The following is an 18,818-nucleotide window of genomic DNA, read 5'->3' on the forward strand; positions in this document are numbered from 1 at the left end:
GCTCATCTAGGACCTGTTGCTGTTCCTAGTTCACTCCCTTGTTTTGTTAATTCTGTTTCTGTTCCTAGCATAGATTTATGGCATAAAAGGTTAGGACATTGTGCTTTTGATGTTGTTGAGAAAGCTCTTCAAAGCTGCAATATTTCTTTCAACTCAATAAAATCCAGCTTACTTTGTCATCCTTGTTGTATTGCCAAATCTCATCGTCTACCTTACACTCCTTCTACTGCTCAACATTCATCTCCTCTTGAATTAATTCACAGTGATTTATGAGGACCATCTCCCATTGTTTCAAGAAATGGATTTTCCTACTATGTGACGTTCATTGATCACTACAGTAGATTCACATGGCTGTATCTTTTAAAATCTAAAGGGGAAGTTTTGAGCCCATGCTAAAGGTGTGCGTTCATGAGCCCATGCCAAAGTTTCAATCAATTCTTGCCAATATCCCCGCCAGGAGATTAAGAACATAAATCCAGTAGCCCAAACAAGATGTCCAAATAAGAACATCCATGCCCAGACCGATAAACTATTCATACCAAAAGGGTTATATCCATTGATAAGTTGTGAAGAGTTTAACCATAAATAATCTCTTAGCCAGCCCATCAAATAAGTGGAAGATTCATTAAATTGTGAAACGTTACCCTGCCATAATGTGATATGCTTCCAATGCCAATAAAAAGTAACCCATCCAATAGTATTTAACATCCAAAAAACTGCTAAATAAAATGCGTCCCATGCCAAAATGTCACAAGTACCCCCTCGGCCAGGGCCATCGCATGGAAAACTATAACCGAAATCCTTTTTATCTGGCATTAACTTGGAACCTCGTGCATCTAAAGCACCTTTTACTAAGATCAATGTAGTTGTATGTAAACCCATAGCAATAGCATGATGGACTAAAAAGTCTTCGGGCCCCATTGTTAAGAATAATGAATTAGTATTCTCATTAATAGCATTTAACCAACCGGGCAACCAGATGCTTCGACCCGCGTTGAATGCCGGTGTCACGACCGCATTTTCTAAGGATAGAAAACACGGTGAATCGTGACTAGGGGAGGATAAAAGAAGCGGGAAAGAAAGGGAAAAACAACGAAACTCGACCAAAGCTTAAATAATTGGGAATAGCTCGAATAAACTCAAGTATCTCAACAATCAACAACTCAAAAGAATATTATCTCAACAATTGACAACTCAAATAAACAATATTCAGCGGAAGTATTCGAGAGTTGAATAATACTATGTATGAAGACATAATATATTCGAGATCTTTTATTTGTTATCTTCTTCACTTTTATGCTCAACACCTACCGCGCTCGTCACAGCTCAACCTGCACATTTTAAAAAGAAATGCAGGGCTGAGTACTTGATGCACTCAGTGGACTCATGCCGAAAACATTTTATAAAAAGAATAATTATTATGCCACCATTGAGTGACCTTGGGGTTTTGAAAATGCCCAAGACACTAAAATCATTTCCATTGTAAAACTCGACTGCAGTCATTTTCCCATAGATGTCTACCATATCTGATCCATTGATGATAAGGAATGTGGCCACATTCCAAGTCACTAGACCGACCGACCCAAAGACGGCTCACGATCCCCATTGGTGTACACTAGCCTGAGTAGGGACCCACTCCCTAGTCAGACCCGAATTCGATTATCCATAGATGGTAAGCCACAACAGATAGGTTCCATGGATAAAATAAAACATGGCATGACAACTATTCATTTTCACATAAAAATATAATTAGGGCATTGCCCTTATTTAAAAAGAAAGCCCACCTTGTTCTCTTAAATCCTCAACTCGTCTTTCTGTTCCGTTCTCAAATAGCTTGCAAAAATTCTCCCTTTTTATGGAAGAACATAATATGCAAAAATTAGACTTTGCAAAAAGAACTTAATTTAAAAACGATGCATGCATCCTACGTGTGTGTGCTCAAATTATTCTTCGTTCTTTCACAGAATTGAACATATATATTCTTGCACAATCAGTCCAACGCCTACTCGAAATTATTTCATTAGCCCAGCAGAAGTTACTAAACACAAACTAGCTACAAAGCAATTTTAAACAGAAACCTTCCAACCCATTTGTTTAATCTAAGAGGCTCAACTCATGAAATTTAGATGGCCTAATAGATAAATGAAACTTGCAAAAGGAAAAGAAAGCAAAGTAATTAAAAGACTAAAGCTAAATCTCCCTGCCGTCATGTATATACTCTCTATCCATTGCAAAACAATTAAAAGAAAAGAAAAGTAATACAGCAAACTCCCAGCCATCACAAACGCATTTGTCTCACTCTTTTCTTATACCTCACACCCAAAATCTCTCTCCTACACTATGGCCGCCGCCGTTTCTTACCAAAATTCACAACGGCTTCAGCGTCGCTGCTTCTGTCACGCTGTCTCCATCACGCTGCAATCCAGCCGCTGCCCGTGAGACCAATCGACGCTGTCCGCCTCCCCCTTTTCCCCTTTAATTCTTCTAAATATCATTATTTAAATTCTATTTGTTCTGGCAGGGGTTCATGTTGAATTAGTTTCAAACAAAAGGGCCAAAGATTATATCTTGGGAGCAATTACAGATTATTCAAGGAATTATTCAACAAGTTTCAAAGATGAACTAAATTCTCGTGAAGGAACTACCGTGAATGACATGCCGTGGAATTAGGGAAAAGAAAATACCTTTGCTGCAAGGAGGGTAGAAATCTGCAGTAGATTGGTGGCTTCTCTCTCAGATTTTTAGATGTGGTAGAATCGTGAATTCGTGGGATATGTGTAGGCAAAACTGATAGATATGGTTGGCGGATAGATATAACAAATTTTATAAAGATTGTTTTGTTTGTTGGAGAGATTTTAGGGAGTGGAGATGTTGATGAAACCGTGAGAAGAAAAAAAATTGTTCCAAATAAAATTGGGCTGCAAAGAAATAAAGACTTGGTTCTGGGCCTCAAAATGCATTCAAACTAATTTAATGAATTGGGCTTGCAAAAGAATTATTTTCTAAGTCTATATGTAAATTCCTTTTCCATCGTCGAAAACACATGTCTCGTTCTTTGGCTTTCCATTCGCATCTTTCTCATTGGTCGTAAGTCGAGTCCTTCAAACGTTTATAGAACTTGGGTTTTAATAAAAAAAATTTTTGTACAAAAGATGTAACAACCCGCCCATCTAGGGTATAATAAATGCGGCGATCGTTAACTAGGCGGACTTAAATGCATCAAAGATCATAGGCTAGGGTTCCATTTAGAAAGGGATTTAACCAAAGATTTAATGAACAATTAAGTAGAAGAAGAATAATGCCTTAGCAAAGAAATCCAACCAAAAAGGCTATCGCAATAAATGCTTATCAAAGTTTCCAAAATAATTCCAACTGTTCTATAACCAAAATATTCCCACGAAATAAAAGAGTTTAAACCCAACCAAAAGATCACAATTTTTCATAATATAGCGGAAGCGATCAAGAGAGAAGTGAAGCTATGTATGGAGACACAACGACACTTAGAGTTTCAACAGATCATGTTATTATTTCCTACTCAACACCGCCGCCCGCTCGTCACCACTCAACCCGCACATAGGGAAAACACATGCAGGGCTGAGTACTATAATCATACTCAGTGGACTCATTGCCGAAAACAGTTTTATCAACAGTAGTAATTATCATGCCATTTTCAAGTGTCCGTCGGGGTTTTAACTTTAGAAAGACCCGAGGCACCAAAATATATTCTTTATCAAATATCACGGTCGCGCAACCATTTTTCACATCGACGTTTACCATATCCTCATTCTACATGACAAGGAATGCGGCCGCAATCCAGGTCACTAGACTGGCCAACCCGTACGCTGACACTCGGTCTAACATTGGTGTACACTAACCCAAGTAGAGTTTGCGGCTCTACAAGGATCCGAATTCGATTAAATCAATAGTGGCATAGCCACGAGGGATAGGCACGACAAAACAAATCAAGGCATGATAACGTATATCTCATTCTCATCAATATCAGTTTAGGACAATGTCCTTATTTTAAAAGAAAGCCCACCTCGTCGGCTTAGCTCGAAAGTATTCTCTTCTCCTCGTTTATCATGCTGAGAGCGGAAGTATCACCTTTAAATTAGGCGTATCACAAATCAGTTTCTATCATTGATTTCAAATCATGCATGTTCCCACGTTTCCCATTTTCCCATCGATAAATCTTTAACATCATCATTCAAAAATCGAAGTACGATTAGCATATCGTTTTTATTCGACTAACACTCCAAATTCACCATTAAATCGTGTCACGCATGAGTGTTCTACACACACAACACACGCACACGCACACCACACATGTGCACGCACGCCGAGGCGTGCGCGCACACACACACACACGGCCACATACACACACACACACATCCATACATCCCAAATTTATCAATTTAGTTTCCCCTTCACTCAATCTAAATGCATGTGGGCTCAAGAACACCGATTAATCAGTAGAAGAAGAGGAGATCAAAATTAAAGTACCTTTTCCACAAGAACGAACGGTAGAAACAAGTTATAGCCTTGATTCTTCAATAAAATCTTGAACTTCAACTTGGATTCTTCTCAATTGATGAAGAATTCTTGAAGAAAAGATGAAGAAAATTTGGAGAGAGTGGGGGAGAAGTAGAAGACGGTTTTTGATAGTGGGAGGAGGCGTGATTTTATGATCTAGGGTTTTGGTCTTCTCTCTTATTTATAGGGTTGAGAATAATATCCCACAATTAAATAAATAAAAAGATTTGGGAGAGATAATAGGGGAAGTTGCGTTAATTAGGTTGAGAAGAATGGGGAATTCGAAATTCCTAGGCTATTTAATTAGCCTATGATTTAATTTGAATATTTCACGGAGTAGAATAATATATCACGTAGCAAGAATAAAATAAATACTCCCCAATTTAAAAGGAAAAGTGGCGTGTAGTTTCATTCTCAAAAGGGATTTAATATAAATCCTAATTAAATTAGGATATGGCAATATCTTTTTAGATATGGCAAGATATGGTAAGATATTCTAGCATATTTATATTTATTCATGGAATAGAATAAATAAGAGATCAAATAAATAAATAATCCCTTCTCCCACAATATATGAGATTTTCGAAAATCTCATAGAAAATCAAAGTGGTGGTTCGAAAATTTCATCAACCAATAAGGAATATTCGGGCTTTGGATTTAATTTGGATAATTATCCCAAACAAATAATTAAATCCAAGAAAAATAGGATTCCTTCTCCAATAATAATGATGGCCGAAAATTCCACACATTTAAATAATGCTCCTATTTAATTCTCACTCATCCCTTAGGCAAATAATTCACCACAATTATATTTCTCCGCATCAAATATTCACACCAAATCAATCATTTCTTTACTTCCTCTTCTTTTTCTCAACGCATTGACCTTTCAACGGCCACGTCATATTTTCCCCATCTTTGACTATTCAATAGCCACGTCAACATTTCAACAAGTTGACTATTCAACTCAATCTCAATTCCCATACGCAATTAGGTCACAAAGACACCATGCAATTAATTACTCATCAAATAATCCACATATCATAGCATTTAAGGCATTTAATGCAAAAATTTTATAACCCGAAAATTAGGGTTTGAAAAAGTGGGGCGTTACAAAAGACGTCTTTGAGAACAAATAAACAGGTAGAAAAAGTCGGGATGTTACAGCCGGGCCGCTGGTTGAAGATAAAAGTACATCGAACCCATATGAAGTTTTCCCATGAGCCGATTGTATCCATTGAGCAAATATGGGTTCGATCAAAATTTGCTTTTCCGGAGTACCAAAAGCAAGCATGACATCATTATGAACATAAAGTCCCAGGGTATGGAATCCAAAAAGAGGCTGGCCCAACTTAACTAAGATATGATAGCTTCCTTATGGTCTAACATTCTTGCCAATACATTATCTTCGTTTTGCTCTGGGTTGTAATCTCTAATGAAAAAGATAGCTCCATGGGCAAAAGCCCCTGTCATGATGAATCCTGTGATATATTGGTGATGGGTATATAATGCAGCTTGAGTAGTAAAGTCTTGTGCATGAATGCATAAGCAGGTAAAGAGTACATGTGTTGCGCTACCAAGGAGGTAATAACCCCTAAAGAAGCTAGAGCAAGACCTAATTGAAAATGAAGCGAATTGTTGATTGTATCATAAAGACCCTTATGCCCACGCCCCAGCCGTCCTCCTGGAGGAATATGTGCATCTAAAAGATCCTTGATACTGTGTCCAATCCCGAAATTAGTTCTATACATATGACCAGCAACAAGAAAAATAAATGCAATAGCCAAATGATGATGAGCCATATCAGTCAACCACAAACTTTGTGTTTGTGGATGAAATCCTCCAAGAAGAGTTAGAATGGCAGTTCCTGCTCCTTGGGAGGTCTCAAATAAATGACTACTTGAATCAGGGTTTTGAGTATAAAGATTCCACTGACCTGAAAAAAGTGGGCCTAACCCTTGGGGATGCGGTAATACATCTAAGAAATTATTCCATCGAATGGACTCCCCTCGGGATCCAGGAATAGCGATATGTACTAAATGTCCTGTCCAAGCCAAGGAACTTACACCGAAGAGTCCTGACAAATGATGATTCAGACGAGATTCAACATTTTTGAACCACGAAACACTCTGTTTCCATTTCGGTTGTAAGTGCAGCCAACCTGCTATTAAGGATATGGCAGAAAGAAATAATAGAAAAAGAGCTCCGGTATAAAGATCTTCATTAGTGCGTAAACCGATTGTATACCACCACTGATAAACACCAGAATACGCGATATTCACTGGGCTAAAAGCACCCCCTCTAGTAAAAGCCTCCACGGCCGGTTGACCAGAATGAGGATCCCAAATTGCATAAGCAATAGGTCTTGCGTGTAAAGGGTCTTGTACCCATGATTCAAAATTTCCTTGCCAAGCTACATGAAACAGATTTCCGGAAGTCCACAGAAAAATTATTGCTAATTGACCGAAGTGGAAAGCCTTCAAAGTTATGGTGGAAAATATGTTATCTTGCAAAATTAAAGTTCTTCAGTTGGACTGGGGAGGAGAGTTTCAAGGGATGTCTTCTTTTCTACAAGAATGTGGTATTTTACACAGATATCATGCCCTTACACACCACGGCAAAATGGTTTAGCGGAAAGAAAACACAGGCATGTGGTTGAAATGGGGTTGACTTTAATGTCTCAGGCTGGCCTTCCTTCAAAATTTTGGGATGATGCCTTTACTACAACATATTTTCTCATCAATAGAATTCCAGCAAAACCTATTCTATTCAAAACTCCCTTTGAACTTCTTTTTAAAGCCAAACCTGACTATAATCTTCTGAAGGTTTTTGGATGCTTATGTTATCCATTTATGAGACTCTACACCAGAAACAAATTGCAAAACAGATCAGAAGCAACAACATTCATAGGTTATAGTTCCTCTCACAATGGTTACAAGACACTTCTCCCATCTGGAAAAATCATTGTCACTTGTGATATTCTTTTTGATGAATCCAAATTTTCCTTTCTATCATCATCTACACATGCTCCTATAAATCATGCACCTTTGCCCTTTTTCTCCTTCCCTCTACATCAGCCTGATATTGCTCCACAACCTCAGCAGTGTCCTCAAGCTACAGTGAGCACCTTTATCTCAACACATTCTACTCCTCCTACTTCGCCGCAACCTAACACTATCATGCCTCCTCCTACCTCTATTTCATCTCCTGACCCTATCAACTTCTCCTCACCTCCTACAGAATCTCCTGATCCTATCAACTTTTCCCCAACTCCTACAGAATCATCTACAGATCCACCCCCTGCCACACCTCCTGAAGCACCTGCTGCTGCAGCACCTACTACCAATGTGCATCCAATGGTCACTCGTGCTAAAAGAGGCATTTTTAAACCCAAACTCTATAATACTTCTATACCCTCCTACACTCTTCCAAAATCTGTTATTGCTGCCCTTCTTATTCCTATTTGGAAGGATGCAATGTTGGCAGAATTTCTTGCTCTTCTCAGAAACAAGACATGGACTTTAACTATGCTGCCACCTGGTAAAAATGCTATTGGTTGCACCTGGATCTTCAAGCTAAAGATGCATGCAGATGGTTCGATTGCAAGACACAAAGCTAGACTCGTGGCTCAAGGCTTCAAGCTAGACTCGACTTTACTGAAACTTTTAGTCCGTTAGTGAAGCCAAGCACCATCAGGATCATTCTCAGCCTTGGTACTTCATCACAATGGAAAGTTACTCACCTTGATGTGAATAATACTTTTTTACATGGTGACTTGAAGGAAGACATGTATATGAGGCAACCCCCAGGTTTCGAGCAAGGAAACCCCAATCTTGTTTGCAAGCTGAATAAAGCTATATATGAGATCAAACAAGCCTCTCGGGCTTGATTCTTTACTGTCCACTCAGTCCTCTTATCCTTGGGATTATCTCAATCAAAAGCTGATGCCTCACTTTTTTACAAGATCAACAATTCTGAAGTTATCTACTTGTTGATATATGTTGATGATATTCTAATCATAGGTTCTAATCCTTCTTCGATCCAGCAAGTAATTGATCAACTTGACACTCATTTTTCACTCAAAGATCTTGGGGAAGTGAAGCATTTTCTTGGTGTTGAGGTGTCTAAAACAAAAGAGGGACTTCACCTCAACCAAGATGCCTACATCAGAGATCTTCTCCAAAAACTGAGTATGCAAGAAGCCAAGGGATATCCTACATCTATGGTCTCTAACTCTCAACTTTCTAAATCCGAGGGGAATCCAACTGTAGATGGGAAGATGTATTGAAGCACAGTAGGAGCACTACAATATGTAACGATCACACGTCCTGAAATTAGTTTCAGTGTGAACAAAGTGAGTCAATTCATGTCATGCCCTTTGGACTCACATTATAAGGCGGTGAAACGAATTCTTCACTATTTGGCTGGATCAACTGACTATGGAATACATATTCTCAGATTCGGATAGGGCTGCTGATCTCGACGATAGAAAATCCATAAGTGGGTACCGTTGTTATCTTGGTGTTAATTTGATTTCATAGAGTTCCAAGAAGAAATTGGTTGTTTCTAGGTCGAGTACAGAGGCAGAATACCGTATTCTAGCTCAAGCAGCTTGTGAGGTAACATGGATCAGCTCACTCTTGAGTGAATTGCAAGTGAAGCAAAGGACGACTCCAACAATTTGGGTTGATAATTTGAGCGCAATCGCATTGGCGTCTAATCCTGTATTGCATGCGAGGACCAAACATGTGGAACTCGATGTACATTTTGTTAGAGATAAAGTGGCGAAGAAGGAGATCGACTTGAGACATGTTCCAACCACCGATCAGGTTGCAGACATCATGACCAAACCTCTTAGCTTCCAATTCTTCGGAAGACTTCGGAACAAGCTCGGGATATGTCCTCTCTCTTCCCTCGAATTGAGGGGAAGTATTAGCATTCCTCATGAATCAGATGAGAAATCTCATATAGGGGTGTCGAAACGGGTATCCGTCGGTACCCAAATCCGATTTTGCGGGTATCCATACCCGAAAACTTCAATATTTTACTATCCAATCCCGACCCGTATAATTAAACGGCTAACCCCATACCCGCATCAGGTATCCCAAACCCACAATTGCGGGTACCCAAACCCGCAGGCATAATTTGAATTGTGTATTATATTATTCAATGGTATTGTGCTTTTAGTTTTCGCTTATCATCGATGCTACTCATCTAATACAATAATTTTATGTACATGTTTAAAATTCTAGAATGAATTTTGGGATTGTTGCTAATTGCTACACTATGATTTTAGATTTGTATTTTTTTTTACTTTGTTGTATTTGCATAATTTTCAACTATTAACTATGCACAAATATAGTGATTTCTCATCTCTTAAATATAATATGACTACGTATAAAATATAATGCAAATCCAAATTTCAAATAAGCAAATATGATAAAACATCAAGCATGTCTAAAATTAAATCATCATTTAAAAGTTTAATATAAAACCAAAAATAATTCACTTTCATCGAAAGTCTAAATATAAATAACTTCAACTAAAAGTCTAAATATTTTAAATCTCTAATCTAAAGACACTAAATTAATAAAAGCTTCACTTTCACCAATCTTGCAACCCTTCATTTGACAGCGGATAAATAATTAGAAATAATGTGTATTGTTGGGGAGTATATATAGATTTGAAACTAATTAACTAAAATAAAATATTTGAAACCAATAATCCTAAAAATAACGGGTATTGTCGGGTTTAACAGGTATACCCGCGCAGGTAGCGGGTATACCCATACCCGCAAAAATTTAAAACAAACTACCCGATCCCGCCCCGTTTCCCATTGTCGTCGGGTAGCGGGTACCCGATACCCGGCGGGTAGCGGGTCGGGTTGAGGGATTCCCGAACCCTCTACCCGTCTTGACACCCCTAGTCTCATAATAAAGAATGAAGAGTCTACAGTTACACATCACATTAAAGAGGAACATGTAAAGTTGTGTTTCAATTATGAGAATTGTCTTCTCATTTTCTCGTTTCTCGACTAGCTATGCTAAGGTGTGTTAGTCTAGATCCTTCCATTGAGCTGTATATATAGAGATAAAATTGTATGTCCATTATTATCAATCGCCTTATGAAAGTGACTATATATTAAATCTCATATTCTACGTTTTGATCCTATCTCTCAAAAATGGGTCTACTGCATTTCCTTTAGCTATAAATTCTATAGTAGATTCATTAAAGCTTCTGATAAACAACATGTATATGCGCGGGCCGGGCTAGCTCTGTCCCGAATCAGAGCCAACTCGCTCGAATTTGACTTAGAACTTGACCTGAAATTGACCTGGAGTACTCTTCCCATGAGCCATTTTATAAAAGGAACCTTCGTATGAAATTACTAAGAGTGTCCAAAATAGGGGAGTCGCGGCTCCCAGGCAGGGGATAGCTCGACCGCGGCTCCCTATTGGTAGAGCCACGGAGGGCCGCGGCGCCCATGGGAGAGCCACGACGACGGCTCGGCCGAGGCTATCGTGGCCGAGAGCCGCGGCTCAGCCCAACTTTTATTTTTCTTATTTCTATGAATATACCCATTTTTCTCCATTTTTTTTACCCCATTCCAATCTGCACTCTTTTCATTTTTCGTTGTATAATTTTCCCCCTTTCTATAATACAACCAAGATTTGGTTTTAATTTTTTTTTATTAAATTATGCATTTTTTTTTAAATTATTATAGTCCGATAATTTTTATTCTAGTTAAATTAAAATATAATAAAAATGAAAAAAATAATTAATTTGTGGCTTGGGCTTGTCCACTATTAGGGTGGACAAGTTTTTTTGTGGTCTGGCCAAGTTTCTTGGCCTTGGCCAAGTTTTTTTGGCTTGAGCACCTCCATGGGCTTAACTATTGTGGACACCCTTAGCCACCAACCTCGCTCAGTCAAATGAGTCGTATGATACTCTGATACATTAAACAATCTTATAGAGTACCTTATAGGATAAAAGAGCTTCTAGCAATAATCATGTATTGTATTTTCTGCATTCCAATATAATTGATTCATATTTTTTTTCGGATTGTCACATAAGATAAGATAGTTGAGTCATTTTATTTTTTAGCAAAATTTTTTAGTAACTCTCCTACTTTATTCTCTATTTCTCTCTCATATTCTATTTTTTCATTATTTTAATTTTTAAATATCAATTTTCTTAAATCTCGTAAAATGTCTCAACTATATTGGGATGAAATAAACCGTTGCTTGATATGTGCACGTGTGAACTTGTCACATGTTTATTGGTTATGTCCTCTTACATAACAATAATAAGAGCATCTCCAAGGGGTAAAATATATAGAAAAACATATCATCTATTATCTTTCTAATAAAGGAAAATATATTATTTCAAAGAGGGAACATCTTTTTTAGTACACAACTATCCCAAATGAACAAATTTGGTCCGTAACATTTCATAATATCTTTTGAGGTCCATCAACTATAAGTTAATATCAATTCAACTACTTTTTGACTATTTACAATATTTTCATGACCAAAGTACCCTTAAGGCCATGAAGGACAATTCAATTTATTTACCCTCTCATTTTCATTAAAGTACGTAATTTGGAATAGTTGATGTACCAAAAAACATGTTCCCTCTAATTTTAATTTCAAAATAAAAATATCTTAATGATATTAATATTCTATTACTATTAATTATTTATGTTTAGTTTTACTTATTTGTAATATTTTAAATCATTGTACTATATTTAATATTAATAGTGAAATAAGTTAGGTATAAATATATATAAACATTATACTTCTACAATATATGTATATAAAAGTAGTTCAATTTATTAGATGGAATATTAATTTTTCAATCTCAAAGCTATACATAGAAGAATATGTTATTTTTAAGTGCAATCCAATATTGAAAATTAAAAATATATTATAATTTATTAACATACACAAAATCTTAAATAATTCAATGAGCTAAGTTTTATTTTATCTACTCAGACGTAGTAATTATAGTTTAATAAAATTAGTTGAAATTATCAATAATCAATTTAATAAAAAAGGCATTGGCATTCTTAGTTGAATATACAATTAATTTAAATCTATGAATGTTTAATTAAATAAAAAATTAAATTGTTTAATATCACAATGTCGCATCTTGATATTTATCATTAGGCCATTTATAACAACATCATGAAAACTGTTCATAGTTCTCATATCTATTCCCTTGACTATTCGTGAATCATATTTTTCTACTTTATTAAATTTTTATTTCAATGTAGTATATATTATATATTATGATTAACTTAGAGCAACTCCAGTGCACGGATGTCCCATTCGGACATCCACTAGGACTTCCCAAAAACACCTCCGGCCACGTCACTAGGACTTCCCATCCCACTGCCACGTCACTAGGACTTCCCCTGCACAATCTGCCCTTCCCGCAATAAAAAAAATTCACAATTTCACAAATAAAACAATTTATGTTTACGGATATATAGAGTTTTTTTTTAAATGATATTAAACTCGGACGTCCGCGGCGGACGTCCGACCGACACCACAATGGCGGACGTCCGCCCACCCGTCGCCAGGATATCCGATGTCCTCACGGGACGTCCGTGTCCGACTTATTTTGTTCCAATGGCGGACGTCCCGGTCGCCCGTCGCGGAAGTCCGACCGGACGTCCGCCGTTGGAGATGCTCTTAAATTTTCAGTTTAATAAAATTACAAGATTCATTAAAATAATTAATTTTATCCAAATAATTGAGAATGTAACCATGCAAAAGTATTAACTAGCACTAGAAAGTAATATCATAATATCAAATAAGGTATGGTATATATTAATAATAATAGTATAAGAAACTATTAAACTTAATCACAAATAAAATAGAAGAAAGAAGAAAGTGGATGAATAAAGAAAGAAACATACTTTAATGAAAATGAGAGGGTAAATAGAATGAATTGTCCTTTATGGCCTTAAGGGTACTATGGTAATAAAAATATTGGAAATAGCCAAAAAGTAGTTGAATTGATATTAACTTATAGTTGATGGACTTCAAAAGATATTATGAAATGTTACGGACCAAATTTGCTCATTTGGGATAGTTGATGTACTAAAAAAGATGTTCCCTCTATTTCAAAAAGTAACAAATTCCAAAAGGAAAAAAGTATATAGGAAAGGTAAATTATTTAAAATAAATATTAGTACAAGATGTATTTCAAAACATAAAGATATAATACATTCTCAAATATATTTTCTATTGAAGAATAATTTTTCATGAAAAGAAGGACAAATATGATAAGTATTAGCATAAGATTTTATCCCATTGATGAAAAAGTAAAAATACCTCTTTAGAATGGAAAATGTATAATACCTTCCCTTTTCGAGAATAAAGAGAAGACAAATACGATAGGTATAAGACTTTACTCTTCCATTTACCTCTCCTTTACACTCTAACATTTGCTTTGCTTTGGTCAAAAGGCGTTCTATTCTCACATTGGTTTAACGTGAAATATTGAAATTGATTTTCGTGTTACATGCTATTTTTTCAACGATCATCAGATTCTCATCAAAATACGTTCCCATCAAGGTTCGACCACTTTAAAAAAGTTGAGAATGTTTAATTTGCACCTTGCAACATCAATAGGGATTAAGTTGAGATTTATTGCACGTTAATTTATTTTCCCTTGTCCTTTTTGTTTTAGCATTTTGTTGTTGCGTAATTGGAATAATCAAAAGCCATAAGTCAAATTTGGGTGACCCAAGTTACAATTCTAGACAGGCAATTTGTTCTAATCAATAAATTTAAAATGGAGAATAAATATGCTTGAATGAGTTCAATCTCTTACGAATGCAATATTGCAATAAAACACAATAGAAGATCCAAATTGAATTCTAAGCTATACACGTTCCACAGAATTTAATCATTTATGAACAAAAATAATACAAATACTCCACGATAGACACTGGAGAAGCTAATTCAGAGGTCCCAAATACTGCTGCCAATAGTACTAGTATTAGTCACATTAAATAGAAATAGTAACAAAATACTCAAATAGTTTTTTCTTTGGTTAATTCTAAACACAAACCCTTATTTTTCACATTTTTGTCTCTCATTTTAAATAAAATAAAATAAAATTGGATATACCATAATACTCTTATAACTCTTGAATGAGAACAAAATAAATTGAAATCTACCTTTATGAAAAATTGAACATTACCAAACAGAAATGAAACGTAGAAGGGGTTGCATCAAGACTTTTAAAGCAACAAGCTTGGAGCACTTTCAATTAAACATTTCCACTCTTTTTTTCATATTTTATTCTATTTTTAAATTTTATTTTATTCTATTATAGTACTATCTTTCTACTTAGCTTATCAAATTCAATTTTTCTTAAACCTTGTGCTTAAAAGAGTATTAATTTTATTTATTTCAAGGCCCAATGCGATCTAAATTTAAAAGGCCCAATACGAAGCAGTACAACCAACAATTTACATTATTTAATACTCCACGAGATAATAGTAATGTAGCGCAATAATTCTTCATTGCCTTTATATGATCAATGATCGAGTTCCCATCACCAATTTCTCTTTCTTAACAAAACAAAAACCTAGAAAAAAACAACATTTCGTAATATATATGTCTCATTGTTGCCAATTTTATACACCTCAACATCACTTGGTTGATTTGTCGATTGATTTGTAAATCATACTTCGTTGATTAACCCAATAATTCGATCCACATATCCAATGTATGGGTAGCAAATATGATAATTGACATTGAAATTATAGACGATTCATATGCGTTTCACGCAAAATTCGATTTTAAAAATATGACAAGGGGTTTTATCAAATGATAAAATGCACACCCCGTAAATTTAATCTGTTTTTGAGTTGACCATATAAATATATTGTATGGTGAAATTCCATTAAATTAAGAAGAGGTCGGTTATTGAAATATTATTTTTTTTAAAATTTACTTATGCATTTTTGTGTGTTTAACATTAAACATTTCAGCATCACTGATTCACTGCACTTTGAAATTTTTTTAAAATAGAAACTGGCCAATTCCAAACATTATATTTTTAGTTTGTGAGTTTTTGCGTTTAATTATATGCATATTTTGTTTGTCATGGTTAAGCATTAAAAATATGTTTCATACCATTTAAAATGCAAAAATCTCAATTATTGGATGACAATTAATTAGCAGATAAGCCTGGATACTAAGCCTGGATGACAATTCGTCAAAAATTGAAGTTTACAATATCATAATAATAATAATTATTATTGTAACAACCCACCATATTATATGTAGCAGATGTTCGGCTATTCTTAATAACATTAGAGAATACACTGCCAAAACGCTAAATTAAACAATGCCATTATGAAGTGACTTAATAGTATATTGATATTGGGCCACTATGATGCAAGATAAATATCTTCTTAATACTATAAAATTAACAATTGTATTAAATTGAAATGCTTGGTGTTATTCATTACAGCTCATATACCACTTCTAGCTAGTCGTGAAAATAAGTGCATATTTGTTTTTTTGTCATTTAAAAAATTATGAAAAATGAAGGCAATATTTAAAGATCCGTTACATTTAAAGCCTCAATTTACAATGTTCACACTTTCATGATTAATTTCAAAGCGTATTTCTTTAATATTTTGTTGCAGTTATTACTCTCTCTCTATGGGCGCCTCATTCTCTGTATCAAACAAAACCAAGTGCCCCAATCACCAAACTCCACCACAACATCTTTTTATTTCTTTTATACTACCATTATTGTAGTTTCTATTTTGGTATAGTATATTCATATTTTTAATTCTCAGTTTTGGAATTTGTTACATTTTATTATATTCATCCTATTGTTTTATTGTATACTAATCTCTCCTATTTTGTCTCTTGAATTTGGGCTTGCGATTACAATATTTACATGATTCCAAAATTCTAAATTATTAGAGGGCTTTTATTATCTAATTTTTTTCTCAATTTCACTATTAGATATTCGGTGGTTTGAATAATGCACCAAAATCAGAGATTATGGAAATATTTTTAAATTAGAATTATTTTGCAAAAACGTCACCACCCACCTCATAGGATTCACATAATAGCATAAGCGATTACAAAAATGAGGAAACTATGAAGGCCAAATTTAATGAAAATTATCTCAAATCATCACTATTTTTAAAACATATCTTAACCCATCAAGTTTGACCAATCACAACACTAATTATGAAAAATTAAGCAAATATGTTCCTGTAAAATGAAATACTTACTAAAATTTTGGAATATTAGCCCATGTTGGTTGATAAATATATTGGTTTTAAATGGTGAAAAAACATATCCGTAATAAATTATTTATAAATTTTGCTAACTAACACCTTAATTTTTAGTAAAAAAATGGGAGCCTTTTAGATTAATTGGTAGTAGAAAAATACAAACAAAAATAAATGAAATAGTGATGCAGATGGCCCAATACCATTGCCCAATACCACTATATCATGTAGCAGAGCAAATCAGCTCCTCCTCTCTCTCGCAAGAGAGCAAAATCAAAATACACAATCTTCAATCCGCCATCCGCCGCCGCAGCAACAGCTGCACCACCACATAGCGTGCAAAACACACTCTCCAACTCTTATCAGTCATCATCGAATCAGACGTATGGCTAATTTCTTAACTCCTTGTTCTCTTTTCTTACCTTCAAATTGACTGCCTAATTCCCCATCCAAATCAATCCCCAATTCCTTGACCTAATTAAGAAATCCTCGAATTCAATCCATGGAAGACCGGAACATCGTGTTCGGGAAATACGAAATGGGGCGCCTCCTCGGCAAGGGCACGTTTGCGAAGGTGTACCACGGCCGCGACCTCAAGACGTCGGAGAGCGTTGCTATCAAAGTGATCAGTAAGGATCAGGTGCAGAAGGAAGGGCTAATGGAGCAGATCACGCGCGAGATCTCGGTGATGAGGCTGGTCCGCCACCCGAACGTGGTAGAGATCAAGGAGGTGATGGCCACAAAGCAGAAGATCTTCTTCGTGATGGAATACGTTCAAGGCGGCGAGCTGTTCGCGAAGGTCGCCAGGGGGAAGCTGAAGGAGGATGTTGCCAGGAAGTATTTCCAGCAGCTCGTCAGCGCTGTTGATTTCTGCCACAGCCGCGGCGTCTCTCACCGCGACCTCAAGCCGGAGAATCTCCTCCTCGACGAGGACGGTAACCTCAAGGTCTCCGACTTCGGCCTCTCCGCCCTGCCGGAGCACCACCGCAACGACGGCCTCCTCCACACGCAGTGCGGCACCCCGGCCTACGTGGCGCCGGAGGTGCTGCGGAAGAAGGGATACGACGGCGCGAAGGCGGATATCTGGTCGTGCGGCGTCATCCTCTACGTGCTCCTCGCCGGATTCCTGCCGTTCCAGGACGAAAACGTGATGAAGATGTACACGAAGATTTTCAAGGCGGAGTTCTCGATTCCGCCGTGGATCTCGCACGAGGCGAAGCGGCTGATCTCGCGTTTGCTGGTGGTGAATCCGGAGAAGCGGATCACGATCGCGGCAATCATGAGAGTTCCGTGGTTCTGCAAAGGATTCACGCGGCCGGTGGCGTTCTCGGTGAAGGAATCGGATCAGGAGCCGATCGAGGAGATGGAGCTGAAGCGATCGAAATCGTCGCCGCCGTTCTACAATGCGTTCGAGTTCATATCGTCGATGTCGTCGGGGTTCGATCTGTCGAATCTGTTCGAGAGCGGGAGGAGATCAGGATCGCTGTTCACGTCGCGGTGCTCGGCGGCGGCGGTGGTGGCGAAGCTGGAGTGGCTGGCTCAGAAGCTGAATTTCGGGGTGGTGTTGAGCAAGGACTACAAGGTGCGAATGGTGGGCGCGGCGGAGGGGAGGAAGGGGCGATTGTCGGTGACGGCAGAGATATTCGAGGTGGCGCCGGAGGTGGCGGTGGTGGAGTTCTCGAAGTCGGCCGGAGACACGTTGGAGTACCGGAAGTTCTGCGAGGAGGAAGTGAGGCCGGCTTTGAAAGACATAGTGTGGACGTGGCAAGGGGAGACGTGTGCTTGCCAGGGTTAGTTTCGTCATTTCCCTTCTCACCCAATTTTGTGTAAATTTGCGCTACTTAAGTCCATGCAATGTTTTATGGTCTCAACAAATTTGTACATACTCCTTTTTAAAATACTTAATTTAGGCTTGAGTTACTATGTGTTGTGGGTTGTGTGTTGTGTGTTGTGTGTGTATATTTTTGGATGGAAAGATTTTGGACCTTCGAATTTAAGAGTTTTTAATTAT

The 18,818-nt window shown here is 36.9% G+C and overlaps 1 protein-coding gene and 1 long non-coding RNA gene across 2 annotated transcripts; one reads left to right on the top strand and one right to left on the bottom strand.

Moving 5' to 3' along the window:
• Positions 1-1,110: 1,110 nt before the first annotated feature.
• Positions 1,111-2,860, bottom strand: LOC148926398 (uncharacterized). Its single transcript, XR_016130526.1, has 3 exons — positions 2,685-2,860; positions 1,785-1,849; positions 1,111-1,331 (listed from the first exon to the last, which is right to left on the bottom strand). It is a non-coding gene; the product is annotated as an uncharacterized LOC148926398 (long non-coding RNA).
• A 14,149-nt stretch (positions 2,861-17,009) lies between these two features.
• On the top strand, positions 17,010-18,804 carry LOC125188504 (CBL-interacting serine/threonine-protein kinase 25-like). The gene has a single exon (XM_048085373.2). It carries the CDS (start codon positions 17,310-17,312, stop codon positions 18,600-18,602), a length of 1,293 nt encoding a protein of 430 aa, XP_047941330.1. The 5' UTR covers positions 17,010-17,309; the 3' UTR covers positions 18,603-18,804.
• Positions 18,805-18,818: the final 14 nt, after the last annotated feature.

Source organism: Salvia hispanica, chromosome 5, assembly GCF_029641045.1.
Source record: "Salvia hispanica isolate PSC_SH4W2 chromosome 5, Shi_PSC_v1, whole genome shotgun sequence".
Taxonomy (NCBI): domain Eukaryota; kingdom Viridiplantae; phylum Streptophyta; class Magnoliopsida; order Lamiales; family Lamiaceae; genus Salvia; species Salvia hispanica.